This window comes from Geotrypetes seraphini, chromosome 15 (genome assembly GCF_902459505.1).
Source record: "Geotrypetes seraphini chromosome 15, aGeoSer1.1, whole genome shotgun sequence".
NCBI lineage: Eukaryota > Metazoa > Chordata > Amphibia > Gymnophiona > Dermophiidae > Geotrypetes > Geotrypetes seraphini.
In genome coordinates, this window is record NC_047098.1 from 52,930,336 (window position 1) to 52,947,423 (window position 17,088).

Sequence of the window (17,088 nt, forward strand, 5' to 3'; positions counted from 1 at the left end):
GATAGTCTCGCCGACAGAGGCAGTAAACGAGCAGCTCCAGGAAAAGAAGAATAATAGATCCCGACAGACACAACCTTCAGCACCAGTGGCACCTATACGAAATATTCGGGGAGAGGCAGGGCCGCCATCTGAAATTTCTGGGCCCCTTACCCCCCGACCCTCCCCTTCTTCCATGGGCCGAATACACACATACTTTTCCCTGTCGCCGCACTCTTTGACCAAAAGATTTGTAAGCCTGCAACCACGTCAAGGTAGACTCTTTCAGCAGGGCCCTAACCTAACCTAATCTATACCTATCTATTCTAAACTAACATATGTCTAATACTGAACTAATAACAAACTAACAAACATCTGCATAATAAATAACTGATAAATAATAGTGCTAGTAGCTATAATTCACTTTTGAATGTAAAATCTCAGTTAAGGATTTCTTTTGACCTTTGTAGGCCAGAAGTAGATCACAATTGCACACTATTTTTTGTAACAAGTATTAAATGTGTTTTTATAAATACTGTAAGCTTAATAAATATATCAGAAAAAACTACACATCTGAATGCATATCTAAACATACACATCTGAGCGCATATCTGAACATACACATCTGTATGATCCCATCCTCCTCAGCTTGCCTATAGCTGCATCATGCATGTTAAAAATGTACAATATGCTGATATGTGCACCTTCCTTCCTTCCCATCCATCCTCAGCCTGTCCTTACACATCCACAGCTGCATGTTAATGATGATGTATATGTTATGATGATAAATAAGTGCATATGAGCACATCATTAACATGCAGCTATGGATGAATATATAATGATGTTATGAGTGTGCACCTCTTCCTTCCCATCCTCCTCAGCATGTCACATACAGCATGTTACATTACACAGACTTTGTGTAATGTAACATGCTGTATGTGACATGCTAAGAAGGATGGGAAGGAAGAGGTGCACACTCATAACATCATTATATATTCATGAATCAATCTGATAATCATCACCACCAGGCTGTGTGTGTTATGGGATGGAGGAAGAAAGGTGCATATTTAAATTGCGCGGGGACAGAAATCCCACCCGTCCCCGTGAGGACTCCTACCCGTCCCCGTGAGGACTCCCACCCGTCCCCACCCATCCCCGTGAGGAATCCCTCCGTCCCCGCCCGTCCCTATAAACTACAAAAATAGTTATTTCATTTAATTATGCTGCTGAATTAAAGGCTCTGGTAGAAACCCATTTAAAAATAATCAAAAAGACTTTATTAATTTGGAAATATTAATTGGGAAGAATACATACTTTGTAAACGGGTTTCTACCAGAGCCTCTGATGTTTATAAATTTTTATCAACACAACTAATATACTACTTTATCCTGAAGCAAAAAAAAAAAAAAAGAATTTTTTTCCTACCTTTGTTGCCTGGTTTCTGCTTTCCTCATGTTCTCATTTAATTCCTTCCATCCACTGTCTCTCTTCTTTCTGCGTCTTCCATTTGCTCTGTTACTGTGCCTCTCCCTTTCTACCCCCGCAAGAGTTCTTAATAGGAGAGTTCTCACAGGAAGCGGCACGGGACCAGGCTGGCAGCTTTGTACGCCACTCTGCCGCAAGGGAAGAGGACTCTGAGGAACAGCATCAGCTGTCAGTGCTCCAGGCAGCCGCATCCAGCGAGGGAGGGCCTCAGAATTTAAAAAAGGTAACGGTGGGGGGGAGGGAGGCTAGGAGCTGCCCTGCCTAATTAAAAATAGGTAGGGGGGGAGGGGACCTGCCTGCCTGCGGGGAGGCCTGGAGGGGGTAGGCCTGCCTGCCTGGGGGTTAGGCCTGGGAGGGGGGAAGCCTGCCTCCCTGGGGGTTCTACCTAGGAGGGCTCCTGCCTGCCTGAGGGGGCTGCCTGGGAGGGGTTGAGGCCTGCCCTGTGTCCTGCCCCTACCTACCACTAGATCACCAGAGGGGGGACAGGGTGCAGAGCTTGGCAAGGAGTGTGGGGTTGGATGCAGAGCCTGGCAGGGAGAATTTGGTTCATAATGTTTTTTTTCTTGTTTTCCTCCTCTAAATCTAGGGTGCATCTTATGGAGCGAAAAATATGGTAAATGGCTATTTTTTGCAGTGGAGGAGGGTAAATACTGCAGGGATTTGTTCTGGAACCAGTGTTATTTAACTTATTATAAATGATCTGGAAATTGGAATGATGAGTGAGGTGATTAAATTTTCAGAGGACACTAAACTGTTCAAAGTTGTTAAAACGCATGCAGACTGCGAAAAACTGCAGGAAGATCTTAGGAAATTGGAAGACTGGGCATCCAAATGGCAGATGAAATTTAATGGAGACAAATGCAAAGTGATGCACATTGGGTGGAATAATCCAAATCTTAGTTACCAGATACTAGGGTCTAGCACTCAAGAAAACCTGACGCCTAATGTGCAGTGGCGGCAAAGAAAGCCTGGCCTCCCTCTTTATTTCTGCCTTTCTTTCTCTTTCCCCCTGGCCCCCCTCTTTATTTCTGCCTTTCTTTCTCTCTCCCCCTAGCCCCCACAAAGCCATCATGCCGATTTCTCCACTTCCACGATTCTTTCCTTACCCCCACCCCCCAAGCCGGCAGCCGATTTCTCCCTGCTCCTTCCCCGAGCTAGGCCCGACATGTACAAGCATCGGGCCCACAGGATTTCACTTCCGGTGTCAGTTCTAATGGGGAGGAAGTTGCTGGCCAGCCAGACAGCGATTGGCTGGCCCAGAACTTACCCTCCGATGTTAGAATTGACGCCGGAGGTAAAGCCTTGTGGGCCCAATGCTTTTTCCCCGCCCACCGGCCCGCCTCATCTTTTGTCTTCACCTACCAGTTGCCGGCCGGCCGGGTTAAGGAATGACACAGCGGGGGAGCCGGTGCCGGAATGCGGTGGTGAGCGGCAAAATAGGGAAGGTAGCCGGCTGTGCACCCCCTTGGAGCGTGCACCCGGGGCGGATCTCCCCCCTTAGTACGCTACTGATAGGCGCTTATCTTTTATAGAATTGGATAGGCACCTGTTGCCCAATTATTTATTTTTTACCAATAATTAAGGCTAAGGGTATTTTGTCAATTAACCCCCTCCCCTTTTACAAAACCATGCCAGAGATTTTTAATGCCAGTCGGCATGATGACTGCTCTGCGCTGCCAGAGTTCCTATGAGCAGCGCAGAGCATTGAGCGCGCCAGATGGTGCTAAAAACCTCTGATACAGTTTTGTAAAAGGGGGAAGTTAGGCGCACTTCATAGAATCAGCCCCTTAATGCAGACTTCCGTGCCCAACTCTGGGCACAAGGATTTATGCCTGCTGAAACCTGGTATAAATGCTGGTGTGCATCTAAGTTGCAAGTAGAGCATTTCAGCCTTTGAGATTCATCTAATACAGTGTATCGCAAACTGTGTGCCATGAGACACCAGCGCTGGCTGCTTATAGGACGTACCTCATGGCGCAAGGCACTTCCTGTAGGCAGGCAGCCAGCGCCAGTGTCTCTCCGCCTCCAGTACCTCCCACTAGTGTGGTAGCTGCAGGCTCAGGGCCCCATCTGGAGGGCCTCCACGCATGCGCGGACGTTGACGTGATGCCATTGCATCAATATCCATGCATTTCCAGATGCCCTCCAGCTGCAACTCCTAGTTTAGTGTCATGGCTGCAAAAAGTGGTTTAATATTACAGAGACCTGAACTCGTAGAAATCTGATAAGCGATATTGTGTTATTACCGTTACCTTTGGGTTTCCTGAAGCAGGATCAAAACGTAGCCCACATTGGGACCCTGAAGCAGATAAGTGTTCTGCTTACTTTTTTTGTTTTTGCTTTGCAATTTGAAGAAAATATTCATTAGATGAAGCACTCTCAATATTCAAGACTCATGAAGATATATGTAATGATTGGGTGGTGAGGTTACATTTGGGGCTTGTCCCCTTTGGTCTCTGAGCATATATTTTTTACATGTATAATACACACATATTATGATACAGTGAGAAACATGGAATTCTTTGCTTTATTATAAGGGAGCATGCTTGATTTTTCTCTTCTTAAAGAAATATCCTCTGTTTATTTTTTGTGACACTGTACAACTAAATGAAGTTGGGTGCATAAATGACCCTATTCTTTAACAATGTGCTTAAATTCTGGGAATGCCCCTGACCTGCCCATACTCCCTTTTGAGTTACACATGAAACCATATATATGAAACCAAGAGCGGTGTGGCCTGGCGCTGGATTGTTCTATCTCTGTGCATCTTCTGCCTGGAAGTGATGAGTCGGGGCTGCAGCAGCTGGAAAGCCCGAGCTGATATCTGTCCCATCTGGACTTTTGCCATTGGGATTATTTAAAATATGCTGAGGCAACAGAGCTGCTTCAGGAAATTGGTCTTATTAGATTTTTTTTTTTCAGTTTATTAATTATTTTAAATTTTATTCCATTGTTTTTATCCTTATTTTTTTATTTTATTAATTGAATTCTATTGTTTAACGGTTCCTCCCTTCTATTCCTTTTTACATATTACTTTAATTCATTTAGACATCATTTACGAAGATGGTGCTCCTATCTGTAAAGTTAGGAATTTCTATGACAATTCTACATGCTTCTCTCCTCTCCACTCCTTCCTGCCCTCCATAGTCTTCCCTACCCTCTTCTAACCCCTTCCTCTGTAATGTCACCTAGAGTTTGTATAGGTATGTGCGATGCACAAATGGAAGAAATAAATAAAATAAAATATACTTAGGTCCACAGTGTTATAGAACAGCACTTAGGCAGATCCGCACCTTAAGTCCTGATTATGTTGGTTGTCCTGAAGGGTGTTTAGATCACTATTGTAATATTGCTTATTTAACTATGACTAAGCAAAATATTACCAGATTACAATTGATCCAGAATACTGCGGTTAGACTGATTTATGGTCTAAAGAAATATGATTATGTAACCTCTTTCTACCGTAAGTTGCACTGGCTCCCTGTGGAGGCACGAATTATCTTTAAACTGGGATGCATATGCTATAAAGTCATCTATGGCCAAGCCCCACTTTATTTAGCTGACAGATTTTCAATTGCATCCCATAAGAATATTAGAAAATCACATGCTCTGTTTGTATTTCCCTCTGTTAAAGGCTGCAAAGGCAAGAAATACCATGATCATCTGCTTTCATTTCAAGCAGCTTCTCATGATAAAGACTTTCGTTCACTGTTACTTACTTCTCACTCTTATGAACACTTTAGGAAACAATTGAAGTCTTATCTTTTCTCTAAGTACTTATCTGAGTAGCTATCTATGGCCCTTTTTTGTAGATTATGTAATTTTTGTAAACCACATTGAACTTATGTTTTTGCGGTATAGAGATACGATGTTGTGTTATAACCTTCAATTACTGCAGAATATGGCAACTAAATTTATTTTGAGGGCTAAAAGATGTGTTAAGGTTACCCCTTATTTGACAAACCTCCATTGGTTACCAATTCATGCTCGCTATAAATTTAAAATGCGTACAACTGTCTTCCAAATCTTTCATGGGATGGCATCATCTTATTTGCCTGCTTTAGAATTGTCAGAGTAAATTTCTCAAAAAGATTTGCAACTTTTATTTCTATCTGCTTGAAAATTTTGCTTTAAGCAATATTTGTTGGCATCCTTTTCATATCAAGCTGTAAAACTCTGGAATGTTCTCCCAGTGGTTCTAAGAATGGAACCTTTTTATATAAGGCTCTGTAAAAATCTCTTTAAGACATAATTTTATTTGCTGAGACTGTATTATTAGGTATTACTTTTTATGAGGATTGCTTCCTTCAGTTATAACATTATGGTAATTTGCTCTAATTTCTTTTGACAATATAGCGGAATATTAATTTTTATATTGTATTTTGCTAATCAATAATGTGCATGTGGATTTGGGATCCACACCCAAATTTGAGCAACTTTTTTAGAATCTAAGGGTTAATGTAGCGCAGAACTTAGGAATCAGCTGTCAGTGGGTGGATATGTGTATCTGGATTAATCTTCTTGTCTACAAAGAAACTCCATTACAAGTAAGCAACCAACCACATAAGTAGAGAATCATATCTGAAAGCTGCCCTACTGTGTTAACTGATTTTGGTTTTTTTTCTGATCCTCGGAGCAAACTGCACGAGAATATTGCTGGGTAGCTGACAATTAATTTAAAATTTCAGGACCAAATGCAGTCTTTTTGACTATACAGTAGTAAGAGGTAAAAGTGTGAATGGATCACCAAATTGTACTTCCAAGTATTTTTGGAATGGAAACTGATTTATTTTTGGAGTGGAGTTCTGATTTAACGTGCCTTCATATGATTGATAAGTTGCAACCCCAGTAGGCCAAAAGGGTGCAAACTAAGGGGGGAAGGCACTCATTAGAGCCATTATCTGCACAGTTCTAATGCAAGGTTCCCACAACTATTTCTGCTGCAATGCAGCAAGCCTACATATTACCATGTTGAAACTGTGGAAGTAATCTACAGCTCACTGCAAATCGTCCCCCTTCTGTCAGTGCGTGAGTGTTGACTGGCTCATGCACTGACAGGAACAGGGACATTAAAAAAAAACCCCAAACATGTCATCTGGTCTGCAAAATGCTTTGTAATCTAGTGGCCCCTAACCTGACCCCGCCCCTTATCCCCAACATGTAGCTGTCTGAATCAGCCCCTGCCTCCTATTATAACCATCTCCCTTTACCCCAGCCCTGATAAAACCAAAAATCCCTGGTAATCTAGCGTCACCCTTCCTCCTTTTACCCCCCCACCCCACCATTAAATAAAAGATCCCCCTAGTGTCTAATGGTACCTCCCCTCCTCCCAAGATGTACCTTTAAGAGACAGTAGCAATGCCCACTCACTTTTGTCCCAGCATTGCCATCTTGGGATGCACCAAGTGGGATAAGTCTGGGTAGAGACTACCAAATAAGGGAAAGACTCAGAGGTGATTGCTAGTGGGAATTGGGGAGGGGGCTATGGATTGTACACCAGGGACGAAACTTGAGAGCAATGAAAGATACCATGAGAAAGAATAGATGTCAGGAAACGTGCTCCAAGGTCTTATTTATCTTGGTACTGGGCCCACACCCACTTTCCATACAGTACCTCAGTGGTATGTGCATTAAGTGCAGGGTATTGCTGGGTACCCTCCTGCATTTACTACACTAGCTTTGCACTTTCCGTGCAATAGTTTAGGTCAGGCCTGCACAACTTCGGCCCTCGCCAGGCCAGGTTTTCAGGATTTCCCAAATGAATATGCATGAGATCAATATGCATACAATGGAAGCAGTGCAGGCAAATAGATCTCATGCAAATTCATTGGGGAAATCCCAAAAACCCGACTGGATTCGGCCCTCAAGGACTGGAGTTGTGCAGGCCTGGTTTAGGTTCTTAATATGCAAGTGCAAAACTTAATGGCTCTTGAAATCTTGATCAGGACCAGCAGGATTTGCAAACTCACAGCTTCAGCATTCTCTCTCAGACACTGACGGCGATAATAAATAGTAGAAAGTACCCAAAGCAATTCAAAGCCCTTCTCTAAAACTTCCTAATCACTTCTTGTTTGGTAACAGCCAAGTCTCTGAATATGTATGATCTGATAAGTCTCTATTTATATTGAAACATGGCTAAAAATGCTCCAAAAGATACTGGGATCTGTTATGTATTTTATATAGACACTCACAGTTTAGATTAGTTGTTTTGATTTTTATACATATTGAAATCTTTAAGTCCATCTTTGTATGCCATCAACCAGCATAAGAGATATGGAGACAGACTTAAAGATCTCAATATGTATACTTGGGAGGAAAGGGCAGAGGGGAGACATGATAGAGATGTTTAAATACCTACACCGCGCAGAAACCACGCGGTAGACCCTCTAGTCTGGTGTTTTGCTTTGTTCCTGGTTCTTTGTATTCAGATTGTGGTTTACTTCTTTGTATACTTTTTTTCTTAATAAAAAGAAAATTTGAAATTGAAAAAAAAAAAATACCTACATGGCATAAAAGTGCATGAAATGAGTCTCTTCCAATTGACAGGAAGCTCTGGAATGAGGGGGCATAGGATAAAGGTGAAGGGGGATAGATTCAGAAGTAACCTAAAAACAACAATACCTTTTTCACATAAAGGGTGGTGAATGCTTGGAATGGCTCCCGCTGGAGGTGGTGGAAACAAAGAGTGCATCTGACTTCAAGACAGCTTGAGACAAGTATGAGGTGATCTCTAAGGGAGAGGAGGGGATAACGGATGGAATGGTTAGGCAGATTAGATAGGCCATATGGTCTTTATTTGCCTTCATTTTTCTCGTTTCTATAAAGATTATTACAAAAAAATATTTTAAAACAGAAATGAAACAGTTTTAACTCCAAAAGCAGGTTGAATTTACATTTTACTTCAAAAGAGGGACAGAGAAAGGAGAATACATACATGATGGGGGAAATGTGGAGGGACAGAGAAAGGAGAATACATACATGATGGGGGAAATGTGTAAAAGTTAACAACAAACTGTAATCATTATTTTTCTACAGCTCCACCTCCAATGCCAAATTCTAGCTGATGTGGCAGTTATGTCTCCTGTTTCCTATATTCACAGGATTGTAAATCAAAGAAAACTGTTCCAAAATGTAGGCCCAAATGTAAATAGCAAGTTATCATATACCGTGTAGGTTTATAATACACGTTTTATGACATAACCCAACAGCAGGAAGGAGAAAAGTTAACAATACTAACACTAGAATAATCAAATTTGTATGTTATACATGTACAGCAACTGTTTTACAAAAAAGCAAAATAATACAATATATTGTCACATGTATTTACAATGTAGTAAATATACTTTTCTGTCAAATTTTACACAAAAAACCTATTTACAGGTGAATGTACTGAATTAAAAAAAATTGTGTGGCCAACAGAGCGACTTTCTGTGTTAAAGTCTGTTGCATAACATTGAGTAAGACATGCTTTATTACATCAGAAAAACAAAATAAAATAAACAGAATAAAAAAGTTGAAATCTTACAGACCAATTAGGAATAGAGCACTGGTATTATCCAACAAGCTTGGTTCCCAAGTCTCACAAAACATTTCCTGCTTACTGAAAACAACATGCAGAGCTAAAGCATTGCCATCATCAAAAAGTAGGTTATGTGCACAACGGAAACACTAGCGAGGTACCTTTCAGGACAGGGAACATACATATAAAAACAAAATTGATCTTAACCTTGAAGAATTAATATATTAATACATAGAACATATTTCCAAGATCAGATCTTGAATACCAGTAATGGACATAACCCTTTCTTTTTGGTATAACTATTAGTTCTATGAATTTTGTTTTGAGCAGACAGACATATCTTGGTTATGTTTTTGGGTTCCAACAGATGTGAGCATCTGCGGAACAATTCCTAGTGGCTGATGGATTTTGAAATTTCATGGGGGAAGTGGGTGGTACATTCCAAATTCACTGCCCATTGTGCAATTCAGGCTGTGGTTAAGCAACATACAACTTTAACATGGTGAATCAAAACAGAAATGTCGCTCGTCTGATCAGATGACCAAACAGACCTGATTCTGTGACAGTTTCAGAAAATCTTAGTGTTCTGAAAAATCTGCTCAAAGCATTCATTACGTTTTCCCACCTCTTGCTTGTTTTCAAGTGACATTTTAAGAGACAAAAAGAGGAAAAACAAGTATCTGAGCTTGGTATAGAAAATCTACCACTTAGGACCTCAACTGATACGTGTTTTCAACTAGTGAGTTTTGACTAAAAATAGAAATCTCTTCTGTACAGTACCCATTTAATATATGAAATCTTTGGATTATGAGGAATAAGTATTATGGGACCTGCCACCGAGTTGTTGCTCTATTCCTAACTTCACTTACCTTTTAATACCCTTCATATGTTTGTAACATTTTACTTATTTCTATTCTGTAGGTTCTACATTACCAAAAATAGTAATAATAATAAAACAAAATGTTTGGTTAATTGCACAAACCTTCAATATTTTTCAACGTTACAGCTACTTCAAAATAGCCACAACTAATAAAGAGTTTTTTTTTTTGTTTTTAAAAAACATATTTTGGCAAACTATATTTGCATATTAGGTTTCTGTTCATAGTTTTTTCCAGGAGTGTAAACAAATTAAAAGGAAATTAAGTTATTTTTGGGAATCAATAAAATAAAGGTAATTTTATTTACATTAATGTTATACTGATTATTATTCTGTCTGAATAAGTATGGGTTATATGCTATAATGATGCAATCTGAATATTTTATTGTACCATTTTCTACTAATTTAGCTGTGGATTTTGGATTATTGAAATACACTTAATCATACTATATATTTTTTTTTTACACTATACATATTTTGTAAAGCCTTTTGTGGTTTTAGGACTATACTGAGGCCTGGGATAGATGTCTTTAAGCAGTAAATACAGTCACCCTAAAAATAAGCACCTAAGATAACATACCCTTGACTCATAGTGGTCAAAAATGCATATTTACTACCGTGAACAAAATGTTAACATTTTTCTCCATGTTGGCATTTTATACCACTCACACTATACCTACCTACTACATATCAACCTGAACAGCAGCAAACCAGGATACTCCCCCACTGCTCTTATCCTATGCTAGGGTAATAATCTTTCACAGTGATAACACGTGTTTTTCAAATTACTTATAAGCCCCCAGATTTTTCATAAGCGAGTATTAAAACCTATATTTATTTTACAACATAGGTTGACATTGAAATGAAAGCCTGAAGCCAGATAAACTGCACCACCAGAGCTTTTCCAAGTGAGAGCTTGACATCATGAAACCAATTCAAATGCTAAGCTCACTCCAGTTATGTACCGTCCCATCTTGCATTTGTGTGGGCATGATAATACTTGTGCTAACTGTTGGGCTGAACTGTGCTGATGCAATACTTCTAACTCCCACACTGCTTAATCCTTCACCTTGAAACGCGCAGTGTCCACAGGAAAAGAAACATGTTAAAAAAATAAAACCCACATGAAATTAAGGGGCACCTGAAAAAAAGTCATGACAATGAATTCACAAATAGTTTAAAATGTCTTTCCTATTTGACGTGTCAACAAAGATGTCAGTTCTCACCTACTGAAGTGTTTTACTGCAGATATATATTGGTTAAAACAGATTTGCTCGTTTACAAAAATAATATAAATAAACTGTGCAGCATTTCATCAAGCAGGTGTGCCTATTTTAGAGCGTATGAGCCTGGGCATGGTAAAATCAATATTTTTGCATTTTACTTTCAAACACATTAAAACTAATAAATTAGAACATGATTAGGTATCTTCAAATTCAATTATTCCAAAAATTGCCAAGTAGCTATTTTTTTATTTTTGGAACCCTTCATCCCTGTGAGAATACAGATAGATTGTTGCAAATGACGGGTTCTCTGCACTTGCATTGCCACCACCTGATCCGTTCTGGCAGCAGCTATCTTTGAGTTTGGAATTAATACTGCCATTACTTGCATTCCCAGGAAAAGAAACAGCTCAGCATGCAAGACTGAATGTAAATGGGAAAATTTCCCTGCAGTTTCTCCATTAGAAAATTTGATAGACACTAAAAACAGGGAAATACAGTATTGTGCCTCATATAAATGAATACCTGGGGAAGTAATAGGTATCAAAGAATAAATGCTGAATTTGTTGATGCCAAAGTGCTAGAGATTATCGTGAATTCTTCAGTGTGATAAAGAAGTTACATTATTTTATTTAAAAGGTGCACCATTTCTGATTAGGTCCTCAGTTGCAAAAATGCAACTTTTGCAGAACTGACTTTGCATGTTAAAAAAATAAAAGGGTCCATAGCTATAATATCTAAAAGGAGTTTCATTACAAACAAGACAAAAATCATCTTATTTTTCTCTCCCATAAAGCCACCACTTTTGAAAACTGTGCAAAAAATGTAGCATTAACACTTTCCTTTTTTCTCTTTTTTTTTTTTTTTTTTTTTACAAAACAACGAAAAGGCAAAGATGACAAAACCAGAGAACCATTTATAAAAAAATGGCTACTGTATATTAGTTACTGAAGTGGATTCAGTGCTTTCTTTAGCTACAAAAGTTCTTTCATTCTGGAACCTCAGTATCTACAAATTAATTTTTCAACAATGGTTCTGGAACACTGGTTTAAAACAAGAAGATATTGAAACAGAAGAAACCTGAAGGTGGCATTAAATTCAGGCAGATACATCGAAGAGTTGTTCTTTTGGCAACATGGCTGACTGTATGATGATATTTAAAATTAAGTGCAGCATCATGACTGGTAGGGGTCACTAGTAAAGTCCACAAGAAGAAATCTTTCTCTTTTGTACTTTTTTGATTTCCAAAGCTTCATACAATCTTTTTAATGATGTGCCGTTTGAAACTGCCAGCACTTCGCTGCTTCTGCACCTGGCTTGCAGATCCGTGTCGTGTCCTCCCACTGTTACTGTGTCCTGTCGTGGGAGAAAGTTCCACATTCTCTTTGTCAATTCCTGCAGCCAAACACAAATCATCATCAGGGTTTTGTACGTACGATTAAATAGACTAAACCTTTAAAATGTTTCATATTCTGTTTTGTTTTGTATTCAGCTAATATCATGGGCTGCAACACAGCAAAATTCTGAGGCCTTACCTTCCACATATTCCTTTCATTACATTGAAAAGGGTAAACATACAACTGTAAGGTTAAAAGTAGCCTAACCAAGATTATAGAAGCAACCATGGCACAAACATAACCAGCACTGAACAGAGGCAGCTTATATAGGCAAAATTCAAGTGTCCAGCTAGGTAAATCTTAATGCAAAGTTTATATCACCTTCAGAGAAAACTGGTATTTTTCACTCTTAACTTAAGTAAAATAGGAATGGCTGAATTTTACATACTTCTTCTGAGAGTGATAATTACTTATATTTCTCACAGTTCTGAACAAAGGAGCAGTCACATGTTGTCATTTTGTATACCATGTTTTGCTGAATCATATCAAATTATCTGTTAACCCCCTTCTATTATTATTTTGTAGCTGGGTTGAATCCTTTTTGAACAAGACAAAAAAATTTAAAATACAGTACTGCCTTCTTGAAAATAACCACAGAACAAGAGGGGAAAAGAGGTGCTGAGGAGTAAGCTATGCTATCCTTTCACACAGTGGATTACTCCTGATATAATAAAAAATTTTAGAACAGGACAATCAAAAGTAAAACCTCTCCACTAAAGGGTAATATTCAGCGTGTTAAATGTATGCCATTTAATGGAGTAGAAGCCCCTCCTATCCAGTTAAATAATTCTGAATATTGGGCGCTAGGATTCAGCAAACAGTTACATTTCTTCTAAAAGTTTGGAGTGCAGTTCATGGATGTCATGGCCAATCCACAAATCTCTTGATGATAGCAAATATCTTTGCTTGTAAAATAAAATGCAGAACTAGAAAGACTTTCTAAATTTGATTGAAATGTAGCAGTTAGGGCTCTAAAATTAAGGAGGGTGGGGTCACAAATTCACAGATTCTTGTTATAAAGTAATACAATACTTTTCAAATAGATCACTCAGACTGTAGCAAACCTGCCATACCAAAATAGAACCAGCCTATTAGAACTTTAAACATGTAATCTACTGTATCTTACTGAATTACAACCCCTCTATGTAAATAAAACTTTATCTGCATTAGCTATTGACTTATCTGACCTGGCTACTCACTGAATTCTTTTTTCATGACTTCAGTTGCAAGCATTGTTGACTAAATGTAACCCTGAATATGCTGTCTTCAATACAAAGTACAGTCAAACCTCGGTTTGCGAGTAACCCTGTTTGCGAGTGTTTTGCAAGACGAGCAAAACACTCAGCAAACTTTTGACTCGCAAACCGAGTGTTGACTCGATTTGCGAGCACCCCACCCCCCCCATAACCGGCATCGCTTCCCCCCTGCTCGCAAAGGCCCCTCGCTCCAACCGGCACCCCTGCCACCGTGCGAACCGGCGAGAGGGTGAATAGAAGTCCTTGAGCATGCGCAGATGCATGCTCAAGGCAGGCAGAAGCCGGAGGTGTCAGGTCAAAAGCGCGCCGGGACAAAGGCGCGCTTTGTCTATGGAACCGAAGCCGGAAGATCTTCTAGGCACATGAGCTGTGCCTGCGTGCCGGTGCTGGTGCTAGACGGGTAAATTTAAGTTGTACTGGCGGGGGGGGGGGGGGGCGGTTGGGGCGAGGGGGCCTTTGCGGGTGGGGGGGAGGGGGGGAACGTATCAAAGCGAGTTTCCATTATTTCCTATGGGGAAACTCGCTTTGATAAACGAGCATTTTGGATTACGAGCATGCTCCTGGAACGGATTATGCTCGTAATCCAAGGTACCACTGTACATAATTACAATCAGAAAGCAGTTACTTACTGTAATAAATGTTATTCTGGGACAGCAGGCAGATATTCTCATATGTGGGTGATGTCATCCACGAAGCCCGGTACAGACAGTGAAAAGTGTAGTGATACTTTAAGCTTTGAAGAAACTTCGTGATTGTCCACACCGTGCATGCCTGATGTCAGCTTATGGTACCTCAGTTCAGCAAGAAAACTATGAAGCCAACCAGGGGAGGTGGGAGGGTACGTGAGAATATCTGCCTGCTGTCCCCAGATAACACCTGTTATGGTAAGTAACTGTGCTTTATCCTAGGACAAGCAGGCAGCATATTCTCACATGTGGGACTCCCTAGCTTAACTGAAAACGGGATTAAGGGAGAGTTGGTCTTCAAGAAGCAAATACGTTGTGAAGTACTGCTTGGCCGAATCTACCATCTCGTCTGGAAAATGTTTCCAGACAATAATGAGATGTGAAGGTATGAAATGAGGACCAAGTAGCAGCTTTGCATATATCAGCAATGGAAGTAGATCTGAGAAAAGCTACTGAGGTTGCCATGGATCTGACTTTGTGTGCTGTTACATGTCCCTCTAGCAGCAACACAGCCTGAGCATAGCAAAAGGGAATGCAGGCCAACAACCAAGTTGAAATAGTATGTTTGGCGACAGGAACTCCTAGTCTGTTAGGATCAAAAGAAATAAACAGTTGAGAAGCAGTCCTGTATGGTTTTGTGCATTGTAAATAGTATGCCAAGGCACGTTTACAGTCCAGAGAATGAAGAGCCGTTTCTCCGGGATGAGAATGAGACTTTGGGAAAAACATAGGAAGCACAATGGTTTGATTAAGATGAAATTCTGTGACTACTTTTGGGAGGCATTTCGGATGAGTCTGAAGGACAACTTTATTATGGTGAAAAATGGAGGGTCAGAAACTAATGCTTGGTGTTCACTAACTCGTCGAGCTTAAGTAGCACCATGCACAGCACCTCATGTGGGTCACCATAACCCCTACGTCCTGTAGCATCCGAAGTACGAGCTGAAGTAATACAAATGAGGAAGACTACTTTCCAAATAAGGTGTTTGAGAATAGAAACATGATGGCAGATAAAGGTCAAATGGCCCATCCATTTCAGTAGATGCAAGAGGTTCAAATGGAGGCTTCATGAGACTGGTGAGAACCATATTCAAGTCCCAAACAACCAGAGGCAGTTTGAGCAGAGGTTTTGAGTTTAATAGTCCTTTCATGAATCTGGAAATGAGAGGTTGCGTAGTTAAGAGGTTTACTATCAAGGAGAGCATGAAAAGCGCTGATAGCACTGAGATGAACTCTGACTGAAGAGGTTTTGAGGCCAGAGTCTGAGAGATATAAAAGATAGTCCAGTATTGCAGACACCGGGGAGATTACAAGAGTGCAGCCTTCCCTGCCTGAGGCACACTAGCATATACTCGAGTGCTAGAAGACTTCTTCAATGTAGATTCAACTAGTAGGGACTGGTGTTGCAACTGAGGTCGGTCAAAACCAGGACAGGATTTAACTCTATAAAGATTATCTATTCTTCTGGGAGCTGTTGGTAAAGTTAAAGGCATCCCCCAGTTTTTAAGCATTGTGTCCTTCATGAAATGATGAAAAGGCAGCTTAAGGTGGTCATTAAAAGGCTTAACAAAATCCAAGGCTTCTAAAAGTTCCGCCCTTGCTTCTGTATCTGTTTTCTTGAGGACAAGGAGAGCCTTCCCCTTTTGTTGGAAATATCTGGTGAAGGACACACCTTCTGGAGGAGAACGACGCCTAGGTTCAGGCGGTGATGAGTCAGAAGGTATGCCATATGACTCTGGAGCTGATAAGTTAGGCTCTGGCTCAGTGTCATTATGCTGAGAAAGGTCAGTATCATATTCAGTCATCTACAAGGCTCTATAAGATGGTGGAGAAGTGTGCTTATGACTGGACGTGGCAGGAGTCTGATATCGACTTCTACATCGAGAAGAACTCTGATGTTGGTGTCGGTACTAATCCGATGATGAAGATGGGGGATCAATATCGTGAGTGCTTTGAGAATTTATGTCGAAGAGTCTGGGATTTGATAGACCTCGATGCTGTCTGAGGACTGGCTTTAGCAGGAGGAGAGCAAGATGTGGTACCATGGGGCCTTGATGCGCTATGCTTAGGCTGGGCCAGTACCGAGGAAGACTGTAACTGCACTGGTGCTGCTTGCATTTGTGGAATCACACCAAGCTCTCAGTGCAACAGCTCCTTTAACTGGCTCTGTATCGATTGCACCAGTACTGCTTGTTGCACAAGTACTTCGGACGTAGAGGCGATGGTGACCCCAATGAGGTGCTGTGCACAGATGACACCTCATGCAACAATGGGGAACAATGGGGTCAATGCTTGGCATGATTGATTGAGGGCTCATTGCAAGAGATGCCTGCGACGTCTGCTGTGAATGTGGTTTCATAGCTGGCTTACCCGATGCTGGTACCGACTCTGTCGTTGATGGAGCTGATGATGCCAGTACTGCTGGCAATGACTTATGTTCTGATGCCATGGAAGTTGACGGTGTCTCGAATAACTTTTGTTTCTGGATAAGATGGGCTTTCAGAGACCATTTCTGCAGAGTGGAACAATGGATGCATGAGTCCACCCAATTCTCTGGCCCAAGATACTGGAGACACCACTTGTGTGGGTCAGTAATGAAATGGGTCGGTTGCACCGAGTGCACTTCTTAAACCCTGATGCTGGTTTGGACATGAGAGGAAATGGCTCAA

General features: G+C 40.7%; 1 protein-coding gene across 10 annotated transcripts in view; it reads right to left on the minus strand.

Moving 5' to 3' along the window:
• Positions 1-9,901: 9,901 nt before the first annotated feature.
• NF1 (neurofibromin 1) overlaps positions 9,902-17,088 on the minus strand; it is a 393,675-nt gene continuing 386,488 nt past the window's right edge. For 7 of the 10 annotated variants that reach the window (XM_033922537.1, XM_033922541.1, XM_033922536.1 and 4 more), the window contains one exon: positions 9,902-12,475. In XM_033922537.1, coding sequence (XP_033778428.1) covers positions 12,333-12,475 — 143 coding nt within the window. In that variant the 3' untranslated portion in view covers positions 9,902-12,332. The remainder of the gene's footprint in view (positions 12,476-17,088) is intronic. The other 3 variants (XM_033922546.1, XM_033922543.1, XM_033922544.1) reach the window with 1 other exon arrangement.